The sequence below is a fragment of the Canis lupus genome, chromosome 14 (assembly GCF_003254725.2).
Source record: "Canis lupus dingo isolate Sandy chromosome 14, ASM325472v2, whole genome shotgun sequence".
NCBI classification, from domain to species: domain Eukaryota; kingdom Metazoa; phylum Chordata; class Mammalia; order Carnivora; family Canidae; genus Canis; species Canis lupus.
Genome location: NC_064256.1, coordinates 32,842,211 through 32,868,429, shown reverse-complemented (window position 1 = coordinate 32,868,429; position 26,219 = coordinate 32,842,211). Strand labels below are relative to the sequence as shown.

The window sequence follows — 26,219 nt, the reverse complement described above, 5'->3', positions numbered from 1 at the left end:
TGCTTTTTTGTTCTGTATCTACTATATTCTTTACATTCTAACATCTGTAACACTTGTTATACTATCTTTTAATAAGTACTCTTTAATCAAAGTACCAGATAGTGTAATTATTAATTGTGAAATTTAATTTGCCCAGCACGCAAATGAAATATCCAAAAGTGAATACTTAAAATTTGCTAAATTGTTTCTCTGAGTATATAAAAAGAATTTTTAAGATATAATCTTTTATGTAAATCATCTTTATCAGACTATCGGACAGTTAAAAAGTAAATGGATAGAAGAAATTCCACTTTAATCCTTCCAGCTAACACTGTATGAGATAGTCTGTTGAAACCTAGGAATTGGACTAGTATTGCCATTCAACAACATAGCCAAAGAGGAGATTCAACCAGCATATAAGCTGGAAAAAGTGAAATCAAATAGAAGTCACTAGACTTGCTGACAAATATGTGGAAAGATTTCTCTACTTTCAAGAATGAGTGAGCAAAAACAAGCGCAAACTGAGGGCCTATGAGAATATGCTACAGAAACTAAAAAGGGAACTATCATTCCTACTAGTTAGATCATTGAATATGATTTACTATAGGAACCAAAATAAAATTCTAGAAAACTTCTTGACATCCTCAAATGTCAAAAGACATTGACTCTATAAAATCTACACTGGAGGCAACAAAAGAGGAATTTACTTTTCAGGAAACCAAATCAGTGCTACTGATTATAAACTTAGAGATGGACACAAGGAGAGGAAAATACAGAAGTCAGAGAAGTGGTAGCTGAACAAAAAAATTGTAATTTCCTTCAAGGAGGAATTCAGAGTCATTGTATAATAGGAATAATTGAAGAATTTCTCCATAACTAGAAAGAGACATTTACATGAGCATGTAACTGCAAATGTTCATGATAAAGATGATTTGTTTTTGCTTGATTAACAAGATAAAGGAAACATACCATGAGACTACAGAGAAGAATAAACAGGCTGCTCACAAAGGAATATATACCAGTATAAATTTAGACCTCTTGTCAATGCTAAACTGAGATTGTCCAAATGCTTTAGCATTTGACCATATTTCCAGACTTTTCAGACAAAAAACATGTGCCCCAATAAGTCTGTGTCCAAGTATGTACAAAGGTAATAGAATGACACTGTCAGGCACAAAAAAGCCAAAAAATATAAATATACATAAATATGTATAAGTTATATATACTTACAAATATGTATGCTATATGTTATATAATACAAGTGATCAAATTCAGTTAATAATCTAAGTAAATAAAATAGCTGTTTTTACCATCTTCAGTGAAAGTTAGATAAGCAATTTTTCAGAGTTTTTCAAGAGAAAATTTAAGCATATATATTGAAAATGGTAATTTCAAAATTGATTATCTTCCCAAAAGAAATTAATGTTTTCATTCTGATACAGGTAGTAACAGATGTTTCTCTGAGAGATATTAAAATACACACACAGAGAAACATATACAGAATTACACACATACACATATACTTACAAATACACACAAGCACAATTAAGAACACAAACATATGTATAACTTTTCTTCATTCTGTTAAAGGGACCCACATAGGAAGAGGAAAACATACTGAAAATAAATCCATATTTGACTTATGATTACCTATGAGTGATGGAATAATGGGTGGTTTTCCATTATATTTTACTAGATTTACCAAATTGCCTTTAATAAACACGTATCCTTTTTCTCTAGTTAATAAAAATATATTACCCCAAAACTTTGCCTAACATACCAATGATTTTTTTTTGTATAATTTTAGGTAATTCTTGTCTATTTACTCTTTCATTCAGTTGTTCATTTGTTTGTTGAGTTGTTTATTATAGAGTAATAAGCACCTTCCATGTGCTAGCCATGTATTTAAGTACTCGGGTTACAGAAAACAGAAAAATACAGTTTCTTTCCTCATGGAGAGCCCATTGGAACACAATGCCCCAAATAATATAATTACAACATTTGAGGAAAGATCCAGTTTTTTATGAAGGATCAGAATAGATTTAATTTGGATTTAGCTAACCAAGCAAGGCTTCCTAAAGGAAATATATAAACAAAAATCTGAAGGATCAGTTGGAGTTAGCCTGACTTGGGAAAACATCTTTACTTAAAAGGAAGAAGAAAGGATGAAAGAGAAAGAAAGAAAAAAAGACAGACAGACCAGCGTTGCTATTGTTATACTGAAATGTTCATATGTACTTCACTTTCCATCATGCCATTTTACCCACTATTTAAAAATTCTTTTAACTAAATTATTTTTAATGGCTTTCACAATGTTGGTTTAGTTTGAGTACTATGATCCTATTCACCCTAGACACTGACTAAAAAGTTAGTATTATAAAGAAAGAATTTCTTCACAGATTATATAAAGCCCCCTAGCACTGGGAGATAGAAGATCTTAAATTGTACTGGTTAACAGGGAAGATAAAGCCAATCAAATTCATTTGCCATTAAGTTTTTATTTCAGTGAATCCCATTTGATACAACTATGTCGTATACTGTCAATGCCCTTTTGTGATCATGGTTAAGCCTTATCCCTGATAGAAATAGTTGAGCAGAAAAGATGGCTATGGTAAAGAAAACAAAATATACTGCCCTTTCCTTAATTATCAGAAGTTATATAAACAATATGCTTTGCCTTTAAATGGAAGAAAAAACCCCACCTCTTAAATTGAATACTATAAAAAATGAGTATTATTACTCATTACAATATAACATAAAATCCCTTTAAATGAATATGTGGCAACCTGGCTGTACAACATACTTTCTTCTCTGTCACTAGCAGCATCATGATCACATGCTCTTCTTGTCCATCCTAGAAATATCTTTACCCAAGAATTCTGTAGGGCCACCAGGTAGTGGCTATATATTAGTCCATTTTTTGGTCCATTCAAGTCCTCACAGGAAACAGACTGAAGACTTCATCTTTCAACAACTGACTGAGTTCAGACAACATTTTTCCCTGGGAACACGGATTTGTTCTTTTCAAAAAGGGGTGGCGTGGTTGCTCTATCTGGCTGCTAAGAATCTACGTGGAAGATAAAGTTTGAAAAGATGTGCCTTGAAAATTAGGTGAGTTAAGTATTGAATAAACTTTTTAAGTTATAGCAAAAAGTATAGCTCTTACAGAATGGATGTAAGCAAAGAATCTACCTTTACAATGTATTTGTTTTCTCCTCCTTTTTATTTTTTTAATTTTTATTTTTAAGAGTTTATTTATTTATTCATGAGAGACACAGAGAGAGAGGCAGAGACACAGGCAGAGGGAGAAGCAGGTTCCATGCAGGGAGCCCAATGTGGGACTTGATCCCAGGACCCCAGGATCATGACCTGAGCCAGAGGCATATGTTCAACCACTGAGCCACCCAGGCACTCTTCTCCTCTTTACTTCTTAGTAGAACAACTACTGAGTGTGTGAGATTATATAACTTCCTAAAAAAAAAAAAAAAAACCTAAAAACTAAATGTTCCCAAAGAATGTACTTGAATGTTACTTTTGTTTTTTTAAAAATGTATCTATATCTATAGACATTAAAAAAATCAAAAGAATTTAATGCTTAAATGTTCTTTTCAAACATACTACAAATGAAAGTCTTAATAGTTCACCTCTGAAACTGAAGTCATTAGAAACACTAAAATCCTATGTGTATATATATATATATATATATATATATATATATATATTTTTTTTTTTTTAAGAGACAGAGGGGTCTTGTGCATGCACATGAGCAAGGGTGGGGGGAGACAGAGAGAAGCTTAAGCATACTCCATGCCCAGTGCAGAACCCAAGGTGTGTGTGTGGGAGACTCAATCTCATGACCCTGAGATCATGACCTGAACAGAAATCAAGAGGCAGACACTTAACCACTTAACCAACTGAGTCATCAAGGCACCCCTAAAATCTTATTTTTTAAAAATATAAATTTATATATCATTTAGGCAAGAAATGTGCCCTATCAAGTCCATTAAATATGAAAATAAGTTCATTTCTTTTCTTGTCTTTGGGATACAAACTCTGATAAATACTAGGATGCTGACATTATGAGAAAGGAACTAATGATCTGAAATGACTCAGTTTTTGGTTTGAATGATTAGGTTGTTTGTCATCCTTATGTTAGTGTGGTTAAAGTCTACTCTTCTACCTGGATTCTTCTAAGCCCGACCAACCCTGTCTATCTGGCAACACTGTTTTCTTAAACATGTAGTGTCATTCTAATTATATAAGGAGGACTTCCTTATTCATATTGAAGGAACATCTAAAAGCAGAGGAAAAAAAGCAAGTCAGGAAAGGTTATCCCTTTTAACCAAGAAAAGAAACTCAATCAATAGGATTTCAATAGTAGACATCAACATACATGAGAACAACACCATGAAACTTTATAAATTAAGTTCGCTTTAAAATTAAAGAAATAATTTTGAGTGAATAGAACTGCCATTATGACAGGATGAATTCTGCTCTGTGTTCTCTGAAAATTTATAGCTAAATAAAAAATACTTTCAGGAAAAATACTTTCAAAGAATATAATTCTTGAGGACTACTGATTTGAATAGCTACAAAAAGTATTCCTCTATATCATATATCTGGTTTTGAGCAAAAACTCTCTAAAGACCAAGGAGAGAACAAGGCAGGACTGATCCAAGCAACTTCTGCTGACAATGGGCTACAGTCCTGGGTTGTCTGGGATACCAGGGCAGGTCTCCTATGCTCTAGAAATACAGGGATCCAAGACAGTGGCTAATGTGGTGTAAGAAATATATGCAAATATATTGCCTGTAACTCCTAGGATGGAATGTTGGCTTCTGGTGTAACAACTTTTAAAAAGTAGTTCCTCTGCATACTTATTAAAGATGTCTGTCAAAGCTAAATAACTTGGCCATTCCATTCATTGATTTTTAAATAAGATGATATCAAGGCTTGGGAATGTGATTTTAGAAAAAGTGTTTTAACTTTTCCAAGCACAAAGGGTTGCATGAGGTCACCAAAGCCACAAAAACAAACTCTGAATCCTGAAAATTGATTCAAAAATAAATCAGATAACCTGTAAGAGCCTTTGAGAGAAGGTGCATATGAATACTCCCCTTGCTGCATCCAAGTTATGAGCCCCTTAAGGCTATAATATCTTTCATTTGATCAACCACAAGTTTGAAAGCTTGGATATCTTCTTGATCCCATTCTTGTGAAGACAGAAAGGAGTATTTATCCACTTGGATATTTACAGCACAGTTCCTTTGGAGAGCGAATAGCACCCCTTTTTTGTGTATGTTCCAGACTTGACCTCCCTTTGGCCTTGGAATTATCTAGTTTGTTTTCCTCTGTAGCCAGGTTCTAAAATATCATATACAGCTGTAGGCAAAGGAAAAGGTTGGTCAAATAGCCCACCCAGAGGTGCCATAATAAATAGAAATGGAACTAATGTATGTAGCATTAAGCAAGGTTTGACTTCATACCACTGTCTCCCAGGAGTCATTAGTATGGCAAGTTGGAAGAAAACAATGAAACAAAACAACATGAAAAACAAACGGGGGGAGAAGCACTCTTTAGGGTCAAATGAAGCTGAGCATCATAAATTTCCTAGTGGCTAGAACTACTAGAAGGAAGAGATTGAGGAACATTGCTGAAGAATGTTGTAGGGATTTTGTTTCCAAAAGGGACCTATGCACCTGTTGATGTGTTTTCCAGGCCCTTGAATGATAACAATTTATGAGGCTATTAATACTAAGCCCAAGATTTATCAGATGTGCTGTTTGTCTTGTGGCCAATATAACCTCATAAAATTTGGGTTGCATTGGGTTAAAATAGAGTGTTCTGCTATTGGAGTTATTCAGAGCATTTAAATCGCTTAATCCTACAAGAACGGTGCATTTAGCCTGCCTATTAGGAGAGTCTTTAGGGATTCCTACCAGTTGCAGAGCCAGGCTGGAGGGGGCAGTCCATTGCTGGATGAGGTAAAATGGAGGCAGCAGGGGAGGAATGTGTCCTGGAGACAAGACGATGTTTCTCTAATCCATCCATGCCAACCACAGCCAGCTGAGCTTGGCGCACTGAGAGCGCACGTGTGTGCTGGGGCTCCAGGAAGGGCTGTTGCCAAGAAAAGAGCACAGTAGAAAGAAACATGAGACAAGCATTGAGGGAGACACTGAGAACGATGTGTAAACAAATTAAGTTCATCAGGTCAGAGACATAATAAACGGTGTGAAGGAAAAAGAAAAAAAAGAGAGAGAGAAAGAAAAAACAAGATCCAGTCAATAAATCCATTCAACAGATGTTTTCACACTGACTGCCAGGGCCTGTCTGCCTGGCTGAGGAGGAGGTGATGGCAGGAGGCCTGTCAATTTGAACTGATTGAAAGAAACAGACCTTTAACCTCAAGAGAAACATCGACTTAGATTCATTTCCTATCTTGATAACAACGTTTTGGATATAGCTCCGGAATTGTTGCAACACAAAGTAGGAGAACAATTCAGCTGCTTTCAAATTGCCAATAAAGCTCAATACTGAAAATTCTATCTTGAATTTATTTAGTAATATTGATAATAAAATTTATGGAAGCCCCCAAATCACCAATTAAATGGCTATGTTTTAATACCTTTCAGTTTTCATATTATGGTACAGAACAATGAATTTTTCATAAATTGAATGGTATAATCTCAATACTATAAAAATTTTTAGTTTATTTAAAGAGCAGTAAATATAATCTCAATGATTTAACAATGTTGATATTCTTCATACTTAAGTTATCAAATCAAAAAGCCAGAGTTTGGAAGCTCCTGGCAGATTCACTTAGTCTGTTCCTCTGTCTCCAAAAAAGACAATCTCTGTGACACAGACAGGCAGTTAGTTTAACTATCAATATTACTCAATGAATATATTTCCTCTCCTTCAAAATAAGGGAATTCATAACCTTTGTGTTACTTTTTTATGCTTCTTTCCTTGTCCATAGTCTGAACAAACATGGAAAACAGTTGAACAGTGATACAGACGATGACCATCTTATGCCAAATAAGGAAACTGATATTCCAAAAGGTTAATAAATTCCTTTTAGGTATAAGGCTAATTTTCTATAATTTTAAAATTTTATATTCCTTTCTGCTTTGATCTATCTGGCTAGCATTTACTCGTTCAAGACTTGATACAAATATCACCTTTCCTTAGAGAGGATTTGCCTTATCCTTCCTGTTACTAACCTAACCCAACTGCTAGCACCCAACATATGCCATTATATGTGATACTTGCATTTCTAACTAGCACTAGGCTTGTTACACCCTAAGTATACAAATGATTCAGTTAGGATTTTAATAAATCTACATACAACATATCTGTACTCAATGCATATTACATGGTTTTATGTCATTATAACTTCCCCTATATATGAGTTAACACTGCATATAAATGTGCAAGTTAGGATTATGAATATGTATTTAGTTATAGACCATAGGCAAAGACTACTCAACTTTTTAAAAATTAATAATAATCTAAAATTAACTTTAAGTTATAGTTAATATATATGTATATGTTGTTACTGCTGTTTTGCTCTAACTGAACCATCAATCAATTGGAAGGCATTTGTCATATGCTCAGGCTTTTAGCACTGACTGATGATAATGATGTCAAGATCTAGTTCTAGTTATAATAGTTTTAACATTTTGACAGGAGTCTAACTCTCTTGTTTTCTTGAGTGTCTCCATCTTCAAAGCTCTGAGGATACAACGGTAAGGTTGACATAGTCCCTTCTTTCATGGAATTTATATTCAGAGGGAATGCAAATGTATAATTATGGCTTGAGGAACTTTCTGTGGGGAAAAGGGGCTTTTCTGCACACCATCTAAAAGAGCATGGGTAAATATATACCTGAATGTCTGAAATTCCCATCCCTTGTCTTTTCTGACTGTAATCTCTTTAACCCTCATCTAACCTAATGCAAAAGACCCTTGACTGATCACCCTATTTCTGAGACGACCCATCCTATTCCTTCCGCAGGAACTCTCTTCCTAAAGCCCTCTGTAAGAAGGAAGTTGATACAAAAGTATCTGAAAGAAACCAAAGTTCAAAGAACTTCTCCAGCCTAGCATTTTGACTCTCTTTGACCTGAGGCCAACTTGCATTCTCAACATTAGGTCTTTTATTCCTTTTCTAGGTTCTACCCAAATCCTATCTACTATATAACAAATATTGTCCCCAGTGCTACATTCTGATTATCATGAGCCCTGGGCACTACTGCCTTTTTTGGTCCCTTCCTCCACAAAAAATATTAAAAATTACATTCTACACTTACATTGGCATACATTGGATTATTATCTCTTACTGTGATATTCATTTTCTCTTTTGATTAAAAAATTAAAATTTAAAACATTCTGTGGGCCCCTTAAAGTATCATGGGTTCTGAGCACAGTATCTACTGTGTCTATGGACACTGTAGACCTGACCATTTGTGTTCCATCCATCTATCTTTTCTGTATCATCTCTCTAGGTCTATGAAGCTGCACATTCAGCAGTCATGTACATCCTCTAAGGAAAATTTTAAATTTTCTGTAGAACTTCTGAAAACTCCTGCATATTAAATGCATATTAAAAGCATATTAAATGTGCTTTCCCTTTCCATTATATTCCCATCACATTGTTTTTCTCTCTCCTTTTCCCTGACATCATCTTTTACATTATTAGAGTTACTGCATGCCATAACCACTTATTGGGCTCATACTCTGTGCCATGCACTTTGCTAGTATGTTGAACCTTTTTTTATGTTTATTGTCTAGTAAGGATAAAGATACTAAATATTTCTAAGTATAATGCAATTAAAAATACAATGAGTGCTGTATAGGATAAATGAAAAGTGCCATGAAATAATATAAAGAAAAATCTGATCTAGAAGGTGAGCGAACTTCCATCTAAGACCGTGATGTTTAATTTGAGATGTGAAGGATAAGTTGAATCAGCCAGGTAAAGAGTGGGGTAAAGCTCTAGATTTGTTGTATGTGTGAGAGAGAAATTATCTTCTAATGTGTAACATTGAAAGCTTTTTGAACTGGGGACCCATTGATTCATATATTTCCATGCAGTGTTTGACATAGAACAGATGTTAATAAATATAAGTTGAGTAAAAAAATAGCAAAGAGATACATAGTTATCCTTAAGATCTCACTATAAGGGTAAGATAAAACAAGAAAGCATATTATAAGCAATTGTAACAGAAAAAACAAGAAATGATGAGTGAAAAATATAAGAAAATAGAGACCAGACAAAACAGTTAGCAAAGGACAATACTCTGAAATTATTTAGTTTTGGAGCCAAGAGATCATGAAGGAAATGAGTAATTTCAGGATTATTTTTCCTTTATGCTTTTATGAGGTTTCCAAACTTTCTACATACCACCCATATTAAAACTTTAATTAAAAAAAACAGTAAGTGTTTTTATAAACAGTCAAAACTTGGACCTAAGAGCAGACATAGGTCGAATATTTTTGAATCTCTACCAAAAAAAGGAGTAAAGAGGAGAGAAATGTTTATTCACTTTCAAAAGAGTTGGCTACAATTATACACTTTACAAATGAAGTATGGTTTTTAATGTATAGGGGGAATCTTGATAATCCAGTAAGGTACCTATTATTATGTTACATATTTGACACCAAAGTATCACAAAATGGTAAGTCACTTTTATTTCAGATAGATACTACTCCTCAACAATAAAAAGCTTCCTGTTTAATGTTGAAAACTGTGATAGTATTTTTCTATTGTAGCTGGAATTGACTGAAGTGCTTCACCAACACTTTTATTTCTATTAGCAATTTTAAGGAGAGAGAGTTTTGTCTGTAGTTATTTTCTATAGTTCTAAGCAAGTATAAAATACATGTTTCTGTTGCATTGTCAGAAAAATAAAACTTTGAAGAGTACAAACCTATTGTTAATAAAAATTAGATGGATATCCAGTTAAACTTTCATCTGTTGATCCCCATTGAAAGAAAATGTGTCATGCCCATTTAGTGAATAATATACTCTCACCCCAAAAAAGCATTTTTTTAAAAGATTTTATTTATTTATTCATGAGAGACAGAGAGAGAGAGAGAGAGGCAGAGACACAGGCAGAGGGAAGAGCAGGCTCCATGCAGGGAGCCTGATGTGGGACTCAATCCCAGGACTCCAAGATCACGCCCAAGGCCTAAGGCAGGTGTAAACCACTGAGCCACCCAGGAATTCCAAAAAAAGAATTTTTGATTAAAATATCTTTTAAATACATTATATTGAGTCTGTTTCTTAACATACATTAGTTTTTCTTTTTTTCAGGTGATTTAATTGGGGATTTGGTTTTGATTGGTTACTTTGTCAGACTGTCATTCCGGAAAATTCTCTCCGGTAACTGAAATGTGTAAGACAACCTTTTCTTATATGAAGTGAGTGGTCTAAGGCCACTATACCCAAACATCATCGGTCTCCTCTGACTGATAAAAATTGTAAATTACTTTCACAAAGGAGTTATTATGCACCTATTTTATAAATTTTTCAGTGATGCCTAATAAGACATCAATGTTATTAAGGCCCAGGCCTTTCTAATCATGGGGGGGAAGGCATTGCTATCTATTTGAAAGTGGGTAGGAAAAGCCTTGAAGTTCTCTATATGACAAGTACAATGTTCTTCCTTAGAGTAAAATATTTATTTCGGGGTAGCTTGCTAATGGAGATTATGAGGTAATAAAGCCCCTAGGCAGAGGCAACTTCAAGGCTCTATTTTTTTTTGTAACAGCAGTGATTTTTGGTTATGTTTCTGTCTGGTTTTGTTTTGATTTCTTATTGCCATTGCTTAGGGACCTATTTTATGGCTTCTGTGTTTTCACTTTGTTCTGGATGGTTACATTTGCTTCCAGACATGTGGGTGGCTGCTAATTATGTGTTCTAATCAATATCATTATGCAATTTCAGCAAGAGCAAATACAAAAATAAAAATTTATAGTGTTTAATCTTTGAAATAATCATTGAAATAAATTGGAATTATTTGAACTAGTTTAATAAAAAATATGACCTAAAAGAAAAAAAGATCATGGGAAAATAATATTATTTTTAAAAGTTAAAATTCCATTTCCAAGGCCATTTCTTTAAAAAATATATGTTCCTTCTTTTTTGGCATTATGTGAAAATTGAATTTTCTTCTTTGGTTCACAGTGTTCTGAACTTCAGAAGTCTTGTTTTTTCAGAAAATTAGAATCATAGATATCCCAGGAGCTTATCTTATAAAATGCTAAGCAAGGGCTGGTGGAAGTTTACATGTTGTAAAGTCTTTGTATTATTCAGGATCGGTGTATAAATACTGGTTAACTTTAGACTTTTTAAAACTAAATATGCATGTTAATAACTTAAAATTAGTTATTAAAAATGATGTGCATAACTTTAAACTGAACGAAAAGTTTTGAAAAAGAGAAAGCAAAACCCTTCTGCACTGCTGTTGGGAATACAAACTGGTACAGCCACTCTGGAAAACAGTATGAAGGTATCTCAAAAAGTGAAAAATAGAGCTACCCTATAATCCAGCAACCCCACTACTAGGTATTTACCCAAAGAATACAAAAATATGAATTCAAAGGGATACATGTACTCGAATGTTTGTAGTAGCATTATCTACAACAGCCAAATCATGAAAACAGCCCAAGTGTCCATCAACTAATAAATTGATAAAGAAGTTGTGGTATGCATATATATATACTATTCAGTCATGACAAAATAAAAGCTTGCCCTTTGTAACAACATGGATGGAGCTAGAGAGTATTATGCTAAACGAAATAAGTCTCAGAGGAAAAAATACCATAAAATTTCATACATATGTGCAATTTAAGAAAAAAAATAAATGACCAAAGGGGGGGGGGGGGAGAGAAGGAAGCAAACCAAGAAACTGACTCTTAACTCTAGAGAATAAACTAGAGGGGAGGTAGGTAGGGGAATGCGTAAAACAGACAATGAATTTAAGGAGTACCTTTGTTGTGATGAACACTGGGTGTTGTGTGGAAGTGTTGAATCACTATATTGTATACCTGAAACTGATATTACACCATATGTTAACTAACTGGAATTTAAATGATATTTTTTAAAAAGAAAAAAATGACAATTTAAATTTATGAAAATAAGTCATATTGATAAAAAAAAAAAAAAGCAAAACCAGGAAGCAATCAACCTAAAATAAAAGGAGAAAAATGATGGAGAAAAAATGGAATACTGAAAAAGCTAACCAACTATAATTCACAAAATGAGATGCTAGAAACAAATCCCTACATATTACTAAACACAGCTAATGGGAGGTACTCAATTAACCAGTTAAAAAATGGAGACAGTCAAAGTGAACTTAAAGGATAGAAAGGCTATATTCTTTGGCAGAGTCAGGTTAGATTAAAAGGTTATATGAAGACATACAAAAAATACTAACTAACAAAAAAAGAAAAAAGAAGAAGGAAGAAGAGGAAAAACCTTCTGCAGCAACATTGAAAAAACAGACAAACTTTAGGGGAAAAATACTAGAGACAAAAAAGGGTACATACAAAATAGTATGAATGTTTGATTAACAACAACAAATTTAAACCTAGCAACATAAGTTCAAAATGTCAAGAGCATAAATTGGAAGGAATATAAAGAAAAAATGGAAAATTCACATAATGGAAGGAAGTCATAACAAACTTTCCACAAAACGACCCAGGTTACAGAAGACTTGAATAACACAATTCTGTAGCTTGGAGATATATTGAATTTACGACCAATAAAATATATTCTTTCAAGGACATATGTAACAATTACAAACTAAACATACAATAAAGCAAATGTCAACAAGGTTTTTAAAATTAGTGTTTATAACAGAATATTATTTGGTCTTAAAAAGAAACTCTGACATGTGCAACAACATGGATGAACCTTAAAGGCATTATGTTAAGTGAAATAAACCCTCACAAAGGACAAATACTATGTGATTCCACTTATACGACATATCTGGAGTAACTAAATTCATCAAGACAGGATGGTGGCTGCCAGGGGCTGGGAACAGGGGGAAACAGCTATTATGCAAAGGGTAAAGGCCTAATTTGAAAAGATGAAAAAATTCTGGAGACAGATGGTGGTGATGAGTGCACAACAATGTAAATATTCTAAATGTCACTGACTATACACTCAAAAAATGATTAAATGGTAATTTTTTGTTATATTTTAATGGAAAAAAGGAAGAATGTCACAGATCATATACACTAACCACATTATACTTAGAAATGCAAAGTGAGAGATGAAAAGATACACTACACTCTATGAGGATAATAGCATAAAGGCAGTTCTTCAGAAATTATTTCTGGAATGTTTCAGCTGATTCTAAATTTTGTATAGGAGATAAAAGGCAGAGAATAGCCATGTGAATTTTGAACATAAAGAATAATTTGGAGAGATAGGCCCAACCAAATAGCTATACATACTAAAAGTTGAATCATTTAATACAATAAAGTATCAATAGATTATTGAATAGAGTAGAATACATTAGTAGAATAGAGAGCCCAGAAGGAGACCCATGGCTACATGGAAACTCCATATAGAACAAAGATGACCTACAGAGTAGCGGTTAAACAAGGAATTTCAATATGTGATGCTGGGAAAACTGGTAATATGTAATGGGAACAATGAATTTTGATACTTATCTACTACTATATCCAAATAACAATTGAAAGATGTGGAGAATATCATTCTAAATTGGGGAAGGAAAGGAATTAAAATATTTTTATATACCATGGGCCAATAAAATACAAGCCTCTGTGGAAAATAGAAGAGACTGATTAAGTTAGAGTGTACCCTGAGCATCCACTAGGCCCTGAAACTGGGGCCTGCTCTCCCTTCACTGAGGCCTAAAAACTGGGCTGTGGGAGGAGGGCCCAGGGTCCCTCCTCATCCCAAGCACTGACTTTTACAGACCCAAGCACAGAAAGTAGGTATCATTTTAGTTTTTAGCACAAGTTCATAACAACTCAAAGCCATGTGCTACTCAAACCTTGGCCTGGGTCAAGATCACTCAGCCCAGAAGAGAAGACAAGGTAAACTAGGGGCAAAATATTAGCAAATATTTATTGCATAAAGTAATTGTAATGTCTGTATTACATATATAACTCCTAAAAATAAATGGGGACAGAAAAATGGACAAGAAGTATGAACAGGGAATTCCCAGATAACGAAACATTTCATTAAGACAACAAATACATGAACAGAAACCTTAGTGATAATAAAAAAAAAAATGCAAACTAAAACCAAGAATCGATGCCATTTTATACTTATCATATTGACCAAAATTTGAAGTCTGATAATACCAAGCATTAGTGAAAATACAGAGTAAGAGAAACTCATAGACTTGTAGGAGGACAAAATGTTAAAACCACTTCAAAGAACAATCCATTAACATTTGGTAAACGTGAAAATGAACAATAACCCTATAGTAAAAATGGTAAGTGAAAAAGCAAGCAAAGAATGTATATGGAGTCAATTATTTAAGTTTAAAAATATGCGAGTATCATATATTGTTTAAATATGTATATGAATGTAGTAAAAATATAAAGAAAGGCACGTAAAAATTAGCAAATCATAGGAATAGAAGAGATGAAATAGGAGAGAGATATACGGGTACCTTCAATTGTATATTGTATTTCTTACATTGTATAACAATATTGTAATATTATATAATAATGTGACATATACCATATAATATAAATTTTATATAATTATATATAATTATTTTCTATATAAAATATACATTATTTATATATTATAATATGTAATTAAAAATAATATATTGTTTTTATATATTATATTACATATAATATATATTTATTTAAGATGGATGTTATGGATGTTCATTTTTAGAATCTTTATTATTTTCTCTGTGTATAAAAATATCTAAAATAAAATTTTAAAGTTTAATAAGTTGGCACATATAAAACACCAATATTACTGCAACATACAATGGTTTTATTGAAAGGACTAAGTTTTTACATGGAGGAAATAATGATTCATTGGAAAATACAAATAGAATGAGTGAAAGAAAAACAAAAAGTAAAAGTAGATGAGAAAAATAATAAAAATAAATATGAAAAATATTTTTATTAAGTTTAAATATGCTAATTTAGGGGTGCTTGGGTGGCTAAGTTAATTGGACAGCCAACTTGATTTCAGCTCAGGTCATGATCTCAGGATCCTGAGATAGAGCCCTATGTCAGGCTCTGGGCTCAGTGGGGAGTCTGCTTGTGATTTTCTCCTTTCACTCCATCTGTCCCTCCCCCCACTCATGCTTGCTTTCTCTCTAAAATAAATAAATAAATCTTCAAAAAATATGCTACTTTACTTTGAGATCAATATATACTCATAAAATATACATTAATTTGTATCGACTTGCACTAATACAATAATATGTACAATTAAGTATATTTTGTCTCTAAATTTTCAATATATTAAATTAATTTCAATAAAAAAACAATGATAATCAAGGGACAAAAGTGAGAGCAGAAGGATGTAAACTGGGAACTTAAAATGAGGGTTTGGGACACAGAGAGAACAAATTTAAGAGTGCAAAGTTTAGGAAAAATCTAAAGAGACAAAGACAATTAACAGTAATTAATTCTAAATACTGAACTATGATTGCTTTGTTGATTGCTATGTTCTTATTTTGACTGACTTTATTTTCCAAATTGCCCAATAAGCATATACTTTAATTTTATTTTACAAGTTATTTTGAAATGTTTTATTGTAATATCAATATTTTAATTAAATAGGCTAAGGTGCTGTGCATTTGTGTATGTAAAGTAAACAATAACTGGCATTAACTCAGACTTGGACAATGAGAGACTATTAGTTCCAAGCTAATTATGAATAGAAATGTCCATTGCACTGTTATCATCCCAGACCCAAACTCAGAGCCTGGAACAAACAGGAGTTCACTCACTTAATTTTGAGTTTGAAGAATGTATATATTATATCATAGAAATATGACTGCTTCTAAAAAGAGAGAGACAAACCAAAAAACAACACTCAACAAAGGGAATAAACTGATGGTTACCAGATGGGGTAGGTGGGGGGATGGGTGAAATAGGTGAAGGACATTAGGAGTACTCTCATGGCAATGAGCACTGAGTAATGTATAGAATTACTGAATCACTATATTGTACTTCTGAAACTAATATAACACTATGTTAACTATACTGTAATTAAAATTAAAAACTTATTTTTGAAAAAGTAATTAAATATAAAGTAGGAGAAAAAAATGTATAACTGATTCTAGATTTGAGACAAAAATCTGACTCTAATTTATTTGATTGAGCTGGTAAGTCAACACAATTTTTAAATGTAATTGAAATTTCTTGTTTCTCTTCACAGTGTGTCACAAGACTCTGGTAAATTCTTCAACAACTTTAGGTGATTAAGATATCCTCTTATTTTGTTTTAACTGACCAATGTATTGTAATAATTATTTTATCATATTAAAGTCAAAGTTAGAATAGGGTGATTGAAATGAAGTTTCAGAGAAAGTCTACTCTTCTGGATATGTTACTGGGTATGTACAAGTAATTCAGTATTATCTTAGGACCTTAAAGTAAGGGTGAGACATTAGTTGATAGCACTTGGCTAAACAGCGGGACAGTGAGGAATAGAGCACAAATATGGTGCCTGCAAGCAGTGGTCTCCAAAGTAAGGCGTACACGCCAATCTGGTGGGGCACAAGAGAAAATAGTAGAGCTTCTACTGATATATAGTTTTTAAATAAAAATACAAAAGTTAAATAAACTATACAATACTTGATACATGGGGATGACACTAGCATTTACACCAGTCCCTGCATCAAAGGTCACATAGCATAAACTCTGTAAAATATCCTAACATAGAAGGGGAGTCTAATTTCACACCTTAATAGACAGCTACAATAATCAAGACAGTATGGTCCTGGCATAAGGATAGACATATAAATCAATGGAATTGAACTGAAGATCCAGAAATAAATCCTTATATTTATGGTCAATTGATTTTCACCAAAGGTACCAGGAGAATCCAATGGAGATAGAATAGTCCTTCACCAAATAGATTCAACCACATATCCACATGCAAAAGAATGAAATCGAACTTCTTTTCTCATACCATAGACAAAAATTAACTCCAAAGGGATCATAGAATCAAATATAAAAGCTAAAATTGTAAAATTATTTTAAGAAATACAGGAGTAAATCTTGTTAGATGTAAGACCAAAAGAAAAAGTGATCCTCAAAGTAAATAAATTAAGATATAATTAGAGGTAAAAAACTTTGCTTCAAAAGGACTCCATCAAGTAAACAGATAATCCAAAAATCAGAGAAAATATTTGCAAACCATATACCTGATAAGAGATTTGTACCCAGCATATATAAAGATATGCCTCAACAACAACAACAAAAACAACCCAATTCAAAAATTAAGTAAATTTTCTTTTTTTTTTCTAAATTTTATTTATTTGAGAAAGACACAGAGCAAGCACAAGGCAAGAAGAGCAGAGGAAGAGGGAGAAGAAGTATACCTGCTGAGCAGGGAGGCCAACGCTATTCCATCCCAGGACCCCCAGATCAAGACCTGAGTCAAAAGCAGACGCTTAGCCAACTGAGTCACTCAGGCACCCCAGTAAATTTTCTAAATAAACATTTCTCTAAAAGAGATATACAAACGGCCAATAAGCACATGAAAAGGTATTCAACATCATTAGCTATCAGGGATTTGCAAATCAAAAGCACAATGAGTAATAACTTCACACCAACTACATTGGGTTTATAATAAAAAAGATACATAATAGCAACTGTTGGTGAGAATGTAGAGAAATTGGAACTTTCACACACTTGGTGAAAAGGTACTATGACGTAGCCACTTTGGCCAAGAGTTTGGTGGTTTCTCCAAAAGTTAAACAATGAGCTAACACATGACCTAGCAATTTCAATAATATGTATATACCTAAGAGAAATAAAATGTATGTCTCACAAAAATTTAAAACATGAATGTTCACAACAGCACTAGTCATAATAATATAGAAATCAGATTATTGGCAAAGGAAAAAAAGAGCACAGACAGAGGTCTCAGAAGCATTTGAAACTAGAGGTGTCAGCATCTCTGCTAACAAACCTGCTAACAAACAGGTAGGTTTGTTAGCAGTCCTGGTGGTCAAAGGAGCACAGCTACCCTGGGAAGCTGCAGGTCAAGAAGCAAAAAGCTGTTCCTGCTGAGCCAGGTCCCCTTGACTCAGAGTCCCTACCACCAGCTGAGAAGGGTCTGTTCTCAAAGTGCAAATAGAAGTTTTTTGAAGGAATCCTAGTAGCTCCAATGCCATGTCCCATGGGCAGGGCCCATGCAGGTTGTGTATGAAGTCTCACATATCTCAGAAATATCAGGGAGAACTGCATAGTTACACAAAGAAAAGTAAAGTGCCAGAAAGAGACATCTGTGCTGCATTGTAAACATCCAATTTCAGTGTGACCTGTCATTTCAGGTCCTGACCAAGTGGTCAGGCCTCCCATGTGGAACTCGATGCCAGACAAGACAAAGACACCAGCTCCTCCATAAGTCCCTAAGACAGAGGAGGCAAAACTTCTACTTCCCTTTAAATGATTAAACAGACCAAGGCGAAATGAGGCAGTACTTGTAGGCATTTCTAAAAGATAAAAACAATGGATAGGTAATCCACATTGGCAAAGTAGAGATATAAAAATCTTTAGCCTGGGAAATACAAATCAAAAGCCTCGACCATTGTTCCAGGCCAGAGTCAAGCATGAGGATCCTGGCTCACCAGAAGGCCTAGGCCCCAACGCAGAGACCCAGGAAGAAGGTGCCTCTTCTGTAGGAGTCTACTGACCCTTCTCATCAGAGTCATATTTGTTACATTTGAGGGATTTCTGAGGCTGAAAATAAACATAAAAGGATATTTTTGCTAGACCTTGGGCCAACAGTAGTCCCGACGGTGGATTTGGAATTATCTCTCACAATTAGACCATTTTCAGAGACCCTGGAAGTAATGAAAAAGCATAAGCTGCTTATGTCTTCAGCTTCATAGATGCTGAAAAATGGTTGAGTGCACCTGGCAGGCAGAGCAGACTCCCTAGTGAGGGAACCGTAACAAGCAACCACCTAGACCTGGGCCGTGGTGCTGCGGTCACCTCCTAGCAGTGAGGCCCGGGAATCATTACACACTATTTACGTAGCCCAAAGCGCTGCTCTTTAATGATCTTTGAGGTTGGTCTGAGGTGCCCTGGCACAGGCCTGAGCGGCCCTTGGAAAACTCCAGCAGAGGCCCCCACCCAGATGCCCACCAGGCTTGCATGCCTCCTGTGGGTGGAGGAGCTGGTTCCAGGTTCCCACAGCTGGTTCCGTCTCTCACCACCTACCTCTGATGCAAAAAGAATTCACAACCACATTTCTAGAGAAATTATAAAACAGGTTTCCTTTCACAGCCAAGCTTCTTCGACATGGCAGTTGCATCTTGGGAAAAGGTAAAATGTTTTTCCAGCTGTCAACACTGTGTTCATCCTATCCTTTAGCCCCATTCTTGCAAAATCCTGGCTTTCTCGCTGGGCTCACTAGTTATGCCCTATGGGGTTCTACAGCTCCTTGGAAACCACAGAGAGGCACTCAGCTTGGACCTCACTCCTGTAACTGTAGGAAGAGCTGCTGCTGAGCAGCTGCCCCAACCAACTTCCAGCCCTCCAACACCAACAATGCCATCTGCACAAGCTTCCCTTCCCAACACTGAAGCACAGGGTACACCGCACCTGTAATGTTTTGTTGTCTTGTACTCTAATTTTATCCTTCACAAGTTTTATTACTGAAGAAATACAAACTTCTGCCTCCTCCAACACTCCTTACTCTGTCTAGCCCAGCAGAGGTACCAAGTAGGTGAAGTCTTGGTTGCATCCTCATCCAAGTCCAGGCTGAGCCTGGAACAAATGATACACTTAAGATTTCCAGTCCACATAGCATCTACCAGGTGGTGAGGAAGTAGGTTCCGCCTTCCTTGTGCTGGATGTACTAGTACCTCTGGCCAAGACACCAAGCTCTGCCCGGTCACAACAGCTCAGGTCGCCCCCCAGTACTACCCCAAGGTGACTTCCCCAGGGATGACAACGGCATGTGGCTTGCAACACTAGCACATAGTCCTTCTCCACCAAGATCTCAGCAAACCACACCACAGGGCTACAGAGAACACTTTCTGGTTCATGGGGGGAAACACCTCCAGGTGGTCAAAAGGTACAAACTTTCAGAGCACCTGCCTGGGTGGCTCAGGTGTTAAGGGTCAGACTTGATTTCTGCTCAGGTCATGATCTCAGGGTCAAGATACACCCCACCTTCCATCAGCAGAGTCTTCTTGAGATTCTCTCTCTGCCTCTCCCTCTGCCCCAACCCCCTTTCTAAAAAATAAATACATAAATCTTTAAAAAAAAAAGTACAAGCTTTCAGTAAGTCCTAGAGATGCAATGTACAGCATGATGACTATAGTTAATAATACTGTATTACATATTCTAAAGAAAAGAGTAATGAAATGCTGATGCTACAGTATGGATGAATCCTTGAAAAAATTATACTAAGTGAAAGAGGACAGTCACAAAAGACCATGTATCATACAATTCCATTTATGTAAAATGTCCAAGATAGACAAATTTTCTTTTATGGAGACAGAAAGTAGATACACAGTTCCCTAGATTAGGGGTAGGGCAGTGGGGAGTTACTGCAGATGGGTATAGAGTTTCTTTTGAGGGTGATGAAAATATTCTAAAATTGACTGTGTTGATGGTTGTATAGCTGTGTGAATATATTAAAAAGCATAGGATTGTACACTTGAAGTGACTCATCCATATGATATGTGAATTATATCTCAGTAAAGTTGTTAAAAAATAACACTATTTTTACCATAGTGCAAAAGGTTTCTATCCTGTTAACTCACAAGATAAAATTTATTTACAAATAATCTTTACTTCACTTTTATCTCACTGTTCTTCATTTCTCCTTTTGTGCATATTCTCTTGACACATATAATACACTGATGTGGTGGTACACTTATATAATTTGGAAAGATATATTTTTATATCTGTTTATATATATAATGTTTCTATACATAAGAACCTGCTAAAATATTTGTATTTCTTGTGACTAAAAAAAGGGTGATCATAAGAGTTGAAGAGCACAGCCCTCCTTTTTAAAGTAAAAATTGGGTAAGAATGAGAGTACCTTTAACAGAAATGTTAAGACTGTTTATTATTCCCCTTCTCCCATAGCAATGGGCAGGATTTCTGAATTCTAGTGTGTGAGAGTGGCATCCAGTCCAGGAGAAGCTGGAATAACAAATCTATGCTCAACAACAACAAGAAAGCACTCACTATTTCTATACTAACCTTCCAGGTCCTAGTGGTGGCCCCTTGTAGCAGAGGTCAGGCTCCAGGTAGATAAATTATTGCTCCCACGTACTCACTGGTTGCTTCCAGTGAGGCCAGGTCAGTCTCACTCCCTTCTTCTCAGGTTCTTCTCATTCCAAACAAGAGTCTTTGCTTAGCATATTTTTCATGCCATCAAACAATATACAAAAAGGTACAAAGGAAAGGTAAAATTTTATATGTCAAATATTATCCTCATTTTCAAGTCATGAGGAATCTATAAACAACAATATGAGTCACAAAGGCAGAGCTGTTGGTTGCTGAGCACTACAAAGTTTCCAGGTAAAGCATCACCAGCAGAATCAGAGGGAACTGTTATCAAGTGCAACCAGCACTTATATACGTGTGCAGTGTGTGGTTAAACCGTCAATCTGGATTGAGGCTTAGAGATGTCTTTTAATACTATAAAACTGAACCTATTTAACAGTATTGTCCCTCAATTAGATAGAATATTGGTAAAAGTTACTACACATATTCAGATATGTAAATTGCTTCTGATGCATTTATAGATACAAGAGTTTTGGGGGAAAATAAATTACTAATTTGGTTGCACTTTGCATTTATATCTGTGGTTCCTTTAGAAATGTTTAAGATCCAACTACTTTGGAGTGCCCTTAGAAAATGACTGGTTTAAATCAGTGGGGATTTTACTCTACTACAGAATACAAAAGAAACCACATTTGAATTTTGAAATTAAATAAATAGCTAGTCCATAATGAGTAATTTCTTTCACAATAAAAAAGTAAAGAAAACAAGTTATATTTTTGTTCGTTTGCTTTTTAGCTTCTACATTTTCACAATTGCCTGTAGAAAAAAAAATTTCAAGAGAATAGATTGAAATTATTTTAATTACATAACAGCCCAGAGGAAAATCAAATTGTGCAATGGCCTAGACTAGCACCCTCTGTCTGGTTGATAGCCAATGAACAGTGCAGCATGAACAATAGAGCGCTGGTCTAGAAATAATAGCCTGAAGATAAAGGGAGAAAAATAGGGGTTTCTTTTGACTATGATGAATCTCTCGAGCATTTCCTTTATTCCTCCCCTTTGATAATTAGAGTCCAGATATAAAACAAATCATAATGAGAGGGATGACAAGCAATATAAATCATTGCTATTTAAGACACATAAATTAGATGGGTTTATCTTGAATAAGTGTTCTTAGCCTAGGTTCTCTGGAAGAATTCTAGTGGATATAAAGCCTCTGCTCTGAAATTGTGTGCAAAGTTGTATAAGGACAGGCATCTGTGAATTTTCTGGAGATAGTCTGTAGCTTTCATTAAAGAAGTCCTTAATTTTAAAAGTTGTTATGAAACACAGCTCTAAAAAAATGCAGTAAGTGGCCTTAATAATATCCCACTAAAATAATAATAATAATAATAATAATAATAATAATAATATCTCACTAATTACAACTTTTAGGTTTTCTAATTAATAAACCAGTTTTATGTCCTGAATGGATTTTTTAAAAACCCATGTGTTTAAACATATAACAAGGTGAATCAAGTAAGTAGGGTGAGAACTCCTATAGGATCAAGCATTTAAGTTTTATACCTTTATCTCTCAACCCAAGAAAATATCTTACCAAACTCAACATTAGGAGATCACCATATTTCACTACCAGTCTCCAAATCCAATTGCTTGTATGCAAATTACCAATTGTCATGTTTTAGAAAATGTGTGATTTTATGTCCATTTCACCCTGTCTCCCAAAGCATGCATGTGTCAAAGGCAAGATATTCCAGTTTGTTTTGTTTTGGTTTGGTTTGTTTTTTTGTCATCAAACTAGAAGCCAGTTACTGATAGCTCCCTGCTAAAATGTTTGGCTAACAAAAAAAAAAAAAAAAAAAAGAGAGAAAGAATATTGTTTAACCTGTATTCCTTCTGGCATTTAACCACAAGCATCCTCTCAATACAGAAAACTTTCCTCTTAAAATAGACAAGTGTTTGAGGAAGCACACAGCTCAACTTGTAGCATATAAGAAAACATCTTAAATAAACACTCGTCTCTATAAGTTGGAATTGAATATTGCTGTTTCCTCACAATCCAGACCTTTAACAATAATCCTAGGATACATTTGCTAATAAACGTAGTAAAATACACCTCAAAACACTTTAATTTTTGGAAGGAAGACTTTGTAAATATTTCCTCAAACCTAAAAAAATAAATATCACAAAAAGGCATTGTAATTTAAACACTTCGGTAATTATTTCTTGACTTTGGTGGAATTTAATGAATTAATTAATCTGCTCACTCAATCACTATATTAAGAATCTATTAGATGTTGAGCATCATGTTAGAAACCAGAAGATACAATGATAAACAAAATGGATACAGTCATTCCCCTGTGGAGTTTATAGTCTAGTGAGAGGGCCAAATAGTCATCAGTTCTGCACAAATAAATATAGAGGAGTAAGCTTTACTTGACTCTCTTATAGAGGGTAAGTAAAGCTTCTCCAAGGAAGGGATATTCAAACCAAAAGATAAAGAATGAGAAGGATTTAAGTTGACAGAGGAAGAATAATGTTCCATGTGGAGGTAACAGCATGTTTAGAGTACATCTGGTGGTAGGGCACCTGGAAGGTACCATGGAACAGGTGCAGGTCAGCATGGATATTTATAATGAGAGGAGTCTACAGGAGCATGTAGAGTGAGATTACACAGAATTTGCATCCTATCTAAAGAGGCTGATTCCTAATCCTAAAAACAATGGCAAGCCAATGAATAGTTTTAAACTCCCAAGAGTTTCGGCCTAGAGATTGGACATTTAGTGGGGCTGATAAAAACAGATTCATATTTCAAAATGATCATTCCAGAATAACCTACATTTTATTTAGGATGGAGAACTTAATATTCATGCACCTTCCTAAGCAAACTAAAGTTATTAGAGAGAGCATGAGACTCAGAGTGAAAACTGCTAGGTTTGTAGTCCAACCCTATCATTTTATAAATGTGAATATTAGGGGAAATTTACATAACCTCTCAGAGCACCTTTATAAAATGAAATAATAATGTGTGTCAGATGACTATTTTTTTAAATTAAAATTGACTCTCTATTAGCAAGATAACAGACTTATCTCTGGTCTCATGACTGCTGTCACAGTCTCAAAGTTGTTCAACAATGTTTGTCTACTTCAGCAACCATCAAATACAGTGCTTCTCAGATTCCATGCTTGTTTAGCTCCTTTGCCAGAGTTATACACATTATTTTTCTTACGTATATTTTTAGTGTTTTACTAAGATTTTATATTAGTAAACCTTCTTGTATTAAGGCCCTGCATAGTTATCAGTATAACAAGATAAAGTTTGTAAATCTATTGTGGTGTCTCTTGTATCTTTTAACCACTGGTTTCTAAAATATTCCTGGTCTTAACCCTCAGGGGTCAGTATCTGCTATCAGCTCACATATCATGCTTATCACAATACTGTTAACCTTACAACACTGTTTTAATTAATAACTTAGCCCACAGTAACAAAAGGTGTGCAGATTTTGCTGAGTGGCCTCACTTGCTGCCATAAATTGTCGACCTCTACCAAGAGACAAATTTTCCTTTATTAGTCTCACTTCTCACGATTATTTCTAAAGGCTATTCTCCACTGACTGGGCATATCAAACTCTTCAGTTTTGCTATACAACTTGCATTGTTTTAGCGTCAACTTAGATTAACTTCAGCTACCTGATTTTAGTTGTGCTCATCAAATGGAAAAATGTGTTTCTTATTACAATGGGATATCCTTTAGGTCTCTGATTTTCTTCAAAATATTTTATAGTTTCTGAAAGAGCATAGTGGTTAAGGAGTATGGAATCTAGAACTAGATGGCTTGGATTTGAACTCCAGCTCTGTCACTTGTTTGTTGTGTCATTTTGGAAAAATTAATTAAATTCTCTAGAATGAAGATGATAGTATCACCCATGTCATAAGATTCTCGTAAGTGTTGAATTGGTATATTAATATACTCATTTTATAATGTTGCTTGGCATACATTGAGCATTATGTAATGTTAATTATAGTTACAGTGGTTGCCATCGATATACCAGAGTTTATCAGCAATAATAGATGTTGTTTGCAATTAATTATTTAAACAAATAATGTGGGGTAATAATAGGGCAATATTAATTGCACTTTTGTTAAAACTCTCAATTAAAAATACTGAATCAGGATAGCATTTTGTTAATATTCTGATGGTTTATAAAAAGCCTTTCCAGGTGTAGCTTGAAATAACAAACTAGTATTTAAATTGGTACGATGATCATATTGCCTGTGGTAAGAATTTTTCCCAGGTTTCTTCTTACAACCCATCTTCAGTAATTCTGTCTTCTCTGAGATTGTCTATTTGTTACACTTCACTGCATTTAAAATGTTTATTGATCTGTATTTATCCATTTCTACTTCCATGGATACAGATCAATAGATTTCGTCTTACAATCCAAAAGGGGTAGGATGCCTGGGTAGCTCAGTGGTTGAGCATCTGCCTTTGGCTCAGGGCCTGATCCTAGGGTCCAGAGATTGAGTCCCACATCCAGCTCCCTGCATGGAGCCTGCTTCTCCCTCTGCTTATCTCTCTGACTCTCTCTCTGTGTCTCTCATGAATAAATAAATAAAATCTTTATACAAAATATAAAAGATGTAAAATAAAACCCAAAAGGGGATAGAGCTATACCTTAATATTAGCAAAAAGAATCTTGCAATATATAAAAAGAAAAAATGAAAAAAAGAAGATATAAAAAGAAAAAATATATAATATAGACATTAGACAATTCTTAAAATTTCAGTTTATGA

General features: G+C 34.5%; 1 protein-coding gene across 31 annotated transcripts in view; it reads right to left on the bottom strand.

The window, feature by feature from the left end:
- The window catches only part of HDAC9 (histone deacetylase 9), a 1,020,499-nt gene that overhangs the window by 283,003 nt on the left and 711,277 nt on the right, over window positions 1-26,219 (bottom strand). For all 31 annotated transcript variants that reach the window (XM_049093664.1, XM_049093655.1, XM_049093656.1 and 28 more), the window contains one exon: window positions 5,919-6,096. In XM_049093664.1, coding sequence (XP_048949621.1) covers window positions 5,919-6,096 — 178 coding nt within the window. The remainder of the gene's footprint in view (window positions 1-5,918; window positions 6,097-26,219) is intronic.